At 45.0% G+C, this 7,533-nt stretch overlaps 1 protein-coding gene across 2 annotated transcripts; it reads left to right on the top strand.

Annotated features, from left to right (window-relative positions):
- Nucleotides 1-1,075: 1,075 nt before the first annotated feature.
- CARTPT (CART prepropeptide) lies at nucleotides 1,076-3,876 on the top strand. 2 transcript variants are annotated; one of them, XM_027520416.1, is made up of 4 exons: nucleotides 1,076-1,347; nucleotides 1,747-1,961; nucleotides 2,387-2,470; nucleotides 3,335-3,876. In XM_027520416.1, exons 2-4 carry the CDS (start codon nucleotides 1,803-1,805, stop codon nucleotides 3,440-3,442), a joined length of 351 nt encoding a protein of 116 aa, XP_027376217.1. In that variant the 5' UTR covers nucleotides 1,076-1,347; nucleotides 1,747-1,802; the 3' UTR covers nucleotides 3,443-3,876. The 2 variants fall into 2 exon arrangements, with proteins under 2 accessions (XP_027376217.1, XP_027376216.1); XM_027520415.1 differs by lacking the exon at nucleotides 1,076-1,347 and having other exon boundaries at nucleotides 1,615-1,961.
- Nucleotides 3,877-7,533: the final 3,657 nt, after the last annotated feature.

Genomic DNA, 7,533 nt, shown 5'->3' with positions numbered 1-7,533 from the left:
GAGGGGTCTGTGCAGAATGGTAAGACATGTGGTTGGAGAAGGGTACAGATCAAGTAGTACTTTGTAAGTCAGGATAAAAATTTAGATTCCGTGCTTCGTGTGAGGGGGCTTTCCAGGTGGCACTAGTGGTAAAGAATCTGCCTGCCAATGCAGGAGACATAAGAGATGCAGGTTTGAACCATGGGTGGGGAAGATGCCCTGGAGAAGGGCATGGTAACCTACTCCAGTATCCCTGCCTGGAGAATCCCGTGAACAGAAGAGCCTCATGGGCTCCAGTCCATAGGGTCAAAAAGAGTTGGACACGACTGAAGTGACTTAGCATGCATGCTTAGTATGGAAAGTAATGGGAAGCCATTAGTGTACTTTAAGGGGAAGAACACTCTGCTTGGGGATGACTTATGGATTAGAGGAAAGCAAGAGAAGATGGGGTGGCAGCTGGTGGTAAGCACGAAGTAAGTTGGGACAGCTGTCCAGAACTAGGGTGGTAGCAATGGGGCTGGGCAAGAGTGGATAGATTCAGGAGCAGTTAAGAGAAAGTGGGTGTGGTGAAAGAAGAAGCCAGATGGGCAGACAGGTGGGATAAGCCTCTAGGTAAGTGGGAAAACATCTCCTATAGGAATTGCATTTCCATTTATACTGTAGGAACTCCAGTCTCTGAAAAAATTGTCTTCTGCAGTCACTGAGGACCTGGCTCACCATTGACTTTTGATCTTTGAAGATAACTCCATAATTAGGTTATTGCATTTTCCCCACCCTCTTTGCTTTCTCTCTAGTCAGACTTCTTAGATTTCAGGGGTGGGCAGTGGGTAGGAGGGGTTCCAAGGATGGCTGCATTTGACCTGAGGAAAAACTGAGATACTGCCCACAGTCACTTATCTGGTCAGCCTCAAATTTCAAAGGAAAGGCTTGGCGCTAATTGTGCTAAGGGCCGGGGGTTTTATATACCTAATCTATCATTCCATTCTCTTGAAAACATTGTGAGGTACATTTTAAAATTCCACTTTTCCAAAACAAAACAAAAAATGGGGGAGGATCAGATATGTTTTTCATTTTGCCCTAAGTCACACAGTTTGTAAGGGTAGAGCCAGGACTGAAGCCGGAATCTGGCTGCCTACACTCTCCACGTAGCTGCTGAGTTGGGATTAGTCTCTTTTCCTTTTCTTCTCATTACCACACAGACTCCATCAAAGAACCCAGTAGGAGGAAGGCCGTGATTTCTCTCTCTCTCTCTCTTTTTTTATGGACTGTATTTGCCTCCCCTCCACCACAGAGTGCCTAGTAAGGTGCTCAGCAAACGTTCGTGCCTGGAGGCAACACAGTCTTCCTGGTGCCGCAAACGGGGCTGGGGTAAGGAGTAAGGCAGTGCTGTGAGGTGGATCCTGCTACTCCCTCGGCTGCTAGGTGGTGGGGAGGGATGCTTCAGTCTGTGCCTCGACTCGAAGGCATTTTCCATTTCCTAGTCCCCTCCCGCTCTCCATCCCTCACCTCTCGCCCCTGGCCTTCAGCTCAGGCCCCTAGGGGAGCGTCCCTTGCCGCGGGGCTGACAGCACTTGGGGGCGCAGGGTCCCGGTTCTCCGAGCTCTTGCCCATCTGTGCGCAGAACCTCGTTCCGGGGCGCCTGGAGCCCGGCGGGCATTGACGTCAAGCGGCGGCGAAGCGCTGCCTACAGACGGTTGACCCGGACCCTCCTCCACACCCCCTTCCTTCCTTCATCGCCCCCTCCTTCTTCCCTGCGCCCCGGCTCAGGCTCGCTATAAAAGGTGGGAGCGCAGGGTGCCCGAGTAGCGCCGAGTTTCAGCACCATGGAGAGCCCCCGTCTGCGCCTGCTGCCCCTCCTGGGTGCCGCCCTGCTGCTGCTGCTACCTTTGCTGGGCGCCTTAGCCCAGGAGGACGCCGAGCTCCAGCCGCGAGCCCTGGACATCTACTCCGCCGTGGAGGATGCCTCCCATGAGAAGGAGCTGGTCGGTACCCCCTCGCCCCGGACTCCCCTGGCTGCCGCGATATTCCTTGCTTTGTACGCGTCTCTCTCTCTCCCTGCCTCCCCACCCCGATTCTTAGATTCAGGGTCCGGGGAGGTGGGCACAAATCCCCGGCTCCCGCTGTCACTCGAAGAACGTCTTGAGCCCATGGGCTCCAGATAGTCTGTGGAGCAAATCCCTGATCCCGGCTCCTCAGAGCAACAGGAGTCTCTGCGGCTTCTGGCCCTGCGGTCAGTACGTGGGACAGCGCTCGCTAAGTTTCCACCCCTCGAACGTCCCTCTTTGCGGAGTCCAGGGGAGGAGTGTGTGGTGCCCCGGTTCCTTATAACTAGGGCTGGAAGTGAGCACCTGGGCTGGGCGCACAGCCAAGGCGGCAACTTGGGGATCCGGGGGGCGGTGTGTTGCAGATTGAAGCGCTGCAGGAAGTTCTGAAGAAGCTCAAGAGTAAACGTATTCCAATTTATGAGAAGAAGTATGGCCAAGTCCCCATGGTAAGGCTTTGGGGTCACCCCTCCCTGTGCTTTTCTACGAGGAAATGCACCCCCTTGAACCTTCCTTAGACATCAGCTTCTTCCCAGGATGTGGCTATTCATTCAGATAATGGGTTTGCAGAGTTCGTGGGCTCCCCTTTGCTTCCACTGTGTCAACCCTTTTCTCTTGGTCTCTAAAGTTAAAGAATAGATTGGCCATTCTGGAACATCAAACAACTGGTACCAGGAATCTGCCCTTGGGTTTCTGTGGAAAGCAGTATTTCCTGAAAATACGCTTTTTTTTTTTTTTTTAAAACCTCCCAAAGAATTCTCTGAGTGGAAGAGTCCTTGAATCTAGTCAGTTCTTGTTCCTCTAATTTACTTCCTGCCTTCTGAAGCACTGCCAGTTTTTAAAAACCTAAGTTCAAGTAAAAAATCTTGATTCCTGTCTGTTCACCGTCCTTGAATCACACACACACACACACACACACACACACACACACACATTTTAATCTTTTTTTCTTGGGATGAGAAGGTGGACACAGGGAGCAAGGATTGCAAGGTCTATTGTTTATTTCTTAGATGAAAAGGTTTGGTTGACTTTTTTTTTGATGAGCAATTGGAGGACCCAGGAAAGGTACCCTGAAAAAGGTAGAACACAGTAGGAGCAGTTTAATAATTTAAATTTCTTACTTTTTATGTTCTCTCTCTCAAATAACAAGCCCAAGGCTCTCCTTGTTTCAAGCCTGACTATACTTAGACCCACGGTGGTGTGGTAGGGTTCATCTGTCCCTCCCCAGAGACAGACTCTGTTGATGGGGCGACGCGCCTGTTGGGAGCACAGGTGTGCTTGTGCGGCATGACTATACATTGTGTTGTTTGCAGTGTGACGCGGGAGAGCAGTGCGCCGTGCGGAAAGGAGCTAGGATTGGGAAGCTGTGTGACTGTCCCCGAGGAACCTCCTGCAATTCCTTCCTCCTGAAGTGCTTATGAGGCACCCACGCTTCTCCATAAGCCCCCTCCCCACTTTCCCCAGGGGACCACACCTTCATCCCTGGAGTCTGGCTTTAGCAACAAAGTTTGCATTTCCCTCTAAGGAAAAGGGGGCTGTCTTCCTGCTGTTTCCAAATAAAAAGAACACATTAGATGTTACTGTGTGAAGGGTAATGCCTTGTATGGTGTGGCTCTGTGTACAAAGTATTCTATTCTTATTTTCTCTGTCTGACAAACTTTTAAAAGTGAATATTTAAGCAAAGAGGAAGAACTTCACTTTGAAAATTGTATTTTTGTAGGTGGCATGACAGGATGAAAATTAGATCAGGTAAAATCTTGACAGATGACATCACAACCTGGAAAATAAATCACCCAAGCATCACAAATTGAAGCATGTACAAATTATACATAATAAAGTGTTTTTCATAATTGCTCATTGTGCATTGTTGTTTCTGCATAAATAATTTAGATAGGAATGGTGGGATTAATCATGCTGTTGTTTTCAAAGAAAAATGTTTTTAAAATAGAGGTCCACTGGGAAAACAGCACCAGGACTCCGAGGAGCTTTCATCATTAATTAGGAGTTTGCTGCACAAACTTTGGTATATTATTTTCCTTTGATTGCAATGGTGTGTGAAGTATGTGTGTTTGTGTGTATGGATGTGTGTGTGGGTGCTGTGTGTGTGTGTGTGAGAAGAGAGAGAGAGATGAAATGAAGATGATTGGAGTTGAGTTGATACATTTTGTTTATTAAAACCTTCAGCTAGAACCCTTAAATAGGGAGAACAATAGAGAAATTATTTCAGCCTTTAGTCACATTAAGAGCAATTTGAAAAATTAAGAATTTTGTTTTGACAGTTCCTTTATTAGAAGTTATGTATTGGTTAAAAAAGTAGACTCTTTGGGGGTTGTTTTATGTCCAGAGGAAGGTAAATAGCCATTTTAGCAGCTCTAAGAGTGTGAGACCCAATAATTACCACTGTTTAATACACAATCTTGGAAATATTCTCAATTCAAAGGGGAAAATGATCATTTCAGTAAACAGTTTCGAAGGGAACAAATGAAAATCGATGAGGGCAGGTTCAACTCGAGAAATACAAAAATCTTAAATGTAGAGTTTAGGAGCCATTAAATGTTTCTGAGTGCTTACCTGAGGTCACATTTCTGGGACTGTAAATCAAACTACATAATATTCAGGAAGAAGCATCTTGAATGGCTTTTTCCTAATGCAAACTCAGGAGGCCCCTGCATAAAAATATAATTTAAAAATAAGGTCCCTCCACTGATTCTTAGGGATCTAGAATATGGTGTGTAAAATATTGCCATACACAATTGCCCTTTACTCTTATTGCCCTTTGCTCTTATTATTACTGTTAGCATGACTGGTCCTCTTAATTATCTTGCAAGATAATATTATCACTTTTTTTTTTTCCCCAGAGGAGGGAGCAGACACCAAGACAGAAGACAGGACTAGCTCAATCAATCCTAAATCATGATTTCAGCTCTAATTTCTCAAAAGGTTTGTCTTTTCTCTCTGTGTCACCCCAGGCAATTGAGCAGGCTGTATGGACTCTCAAATTCCCCAGAAAACACTTCTTTCTTTAATAGACATTAGATCAATGTATTTTAGGGGAGCTACATTTCCATTTGAATACCAGGCTTAGTTGTGATTGAAATGTGTTGCATTTTAATTTTTAAAAACTGAAAAGAGTGATTAAGTAATTTCTAGTCCACTGCTTTTCCAGAAAGCAGTTCAATTGAAATTCTAATCTTCTTCTTGAGTACCTTAACTTTTCCCATTCATGTCAGTCCTAAGTAAGTGAGGTGAGGAAACTGTTTTAATCATTGGTTACTGCATAGACAAGACCCTCAGGGATAACTCTTAGAACTGCTTCCTATTTTACCCTGCAGTATTTCTCCCCAAAGCAAGAAGTGTTGGAAGAATTTGCAGCTCAAAAAAAGAATAAAAATATTTTAAGAATATTGTTCCAAACCCCTTTAATTTGTACCCCTCACCATTACCCCTACTATATCATCCCTCCTTTCTTATTTCATACAACTAAAGGGTGTGGACTTATGGGAGACTGATGACGGAGAGTCTGTGGGCTGGATATGAAACGACTTTTTCTGAAAATTTTTTGGAGGGGCCCAGATTTTAAGTTCACAGTGCTAATAACATTTTACATTGGTGATGGTAACACTTAAGTGGCTTGTTAGAAGTAACTTTGCCTTCTCATTTTATCAGTATAAGAGTGCCTCTTCAAGTAGAATGTTTAAATATGTTTAATGATTGAAGGTCCCTGTGGAGAGGACAAGAATGTTAAAGATCAAGAAAGTTGAAATGATCAAAGTTGTTGCCCATATGGAAGCTTCCCTAGAGATTTTTGTGTGTGAATAGTGGGTGCTTGTTTAGTTGTGTCGAACTCTCTGTGACTCCATGGACTGTAGCCCACCAGTCTCCTCTGTCCATGGGATTTCCCAGGCAAGAATACTGGAGTGGGTCACCATTTCCTCCTTCTGAGATTGGCTGAAAGATCGAGGGTCTGGGAATTGACAAGCTCCTCCACATGAAGATCTGAGGATTGATAAAGTGTAGGAATGGAGCAGTGGTTCTCACAGGAGCCTGGGATGACATGTGAAGATTGATGGATGACTTTTCTCAGTTGCGCACAACCATTCCTCTTCCTGTGATGATTACTGATATTATACCCCTTACCCTGTGCCAGAATCTGGAGGGCTCTGAGGGACCCAGATTCTATTTGTGTACCAATACCCTCTCCCAATCCAGAAAATGGCACATCTGACTCTAGGTATTGGCATAGATTCTTTGCTTGATCCACTTTAGTTGGGCTCCTGAACCTTGTCCTAGATCCATCTGTGTACTTCCTTGCAAAATATAATATTACCGAGAGCCCTGCTAAGTCAGTTTATCAAAAAAAACCCCACCTTGGACATCTGATCACTCTCCAAATATGATCAGGTTCCTTACCCTCACCACCCTCTAGGTGATGTCTGATCACCCTGGCCCCTCCTTCACTAAAGAGCTTGTTAGGTCAGTTTAGCCAGAGTCTCCCCTTTTACCTCTTAGTAACTTTCCATTCATGGACCTCCCACCTGTTCCTTGGCCATAAGTTACTACTTGCTCATTTGGACTTGCGCCCCCTTCTGTACCTAAGTCTCTTTTCCCTTATTGCAATAGTCCTGAATAAAATTCATTTTTATGGCTTTAACAACTGTCCAGCTATAGCTTTTTTTTTTTTTTGACAGTTTGAAATGTAGTTAGGGAAGGGGGTTTAGGATTGTTTAGTTTAAATAAGAACCTCAGGTGGTTCTGCGAAGCTTCCTCTTCCAGAACCACTATAACGCTGAGCTAATTTTTAATATAATTCATTCATTCCACACTTTTTCAAGTATTTCCATATGTTAGGTACTGAAAACATAATGGTAAGTAAGATAGATATAATTCCTGTTCTCATAGAGTTTATAGTCTAGTGATTGACAGTCTAGTGGTAAGAAAAATTAATAACAAAAATTATAAGCCATGAGAAATTCTATGAAGGACATGGTGATATCAAATGAGCAGTCAGGAAAGGTGATATTTGAGCTGGGAGTTGACGGGTAAGGAGCCAGTCATGTCAAAGACAGAGTGGAAGGAGAAGAAATGACAAAGGGCTTCAGGCAGAGGTTATGCCATATTCAAAGGCAGGATAGATGTCGACATGCTTGAGGAACTGAAAGAAGAGCCAGGACTCTTAGCAGATGAATGCCAGATGAGGAGAGGCACAAGGGCTACCCCTGTGGATAGTTCTTTGGGTTCCCTTGGGTGTACACAGTTGCCTCTATCATGTGCCAGGTGATATTAACGAACATTCACAGGTCACGGATATCTCATGGAAAAGTGGGACTGAGAGTAAGGAGGGGGTTGTCCTGGCACCAACTTTCAGTTTTCTTTGACTCAGTGATGGATGAATAGAATTCTGCTACATGCTAAGACACTTCAGTCGTTTCCGACTCTGTGCGACCCTGTGGACAGCAGCCCACCAGGCTCCTCTGTCCGCAGGATTCTCCAGGCAAGAACACTGGAGTGGGTT

This window comes from Bos indicus x Bos taurus, chromosome 20 (assembly GCF_003369695.1).
Source record: "Bos indicus x Bos taurus breed Angus x Brahman F1 hybrid chromosome 20, Bos_hybrid_MaternalHap_v2.0, whole genome shotgun sequence".
Lineage (NCBI taxonomy): Eukaryota > Metazoa > Chordata > Mammalia > Artiodactyla > Bovidae > Bos > Bos indicus x Bos taurus.
This window is presented reverse-complemented; position numbering and strand designations above follow the sequence as displayed.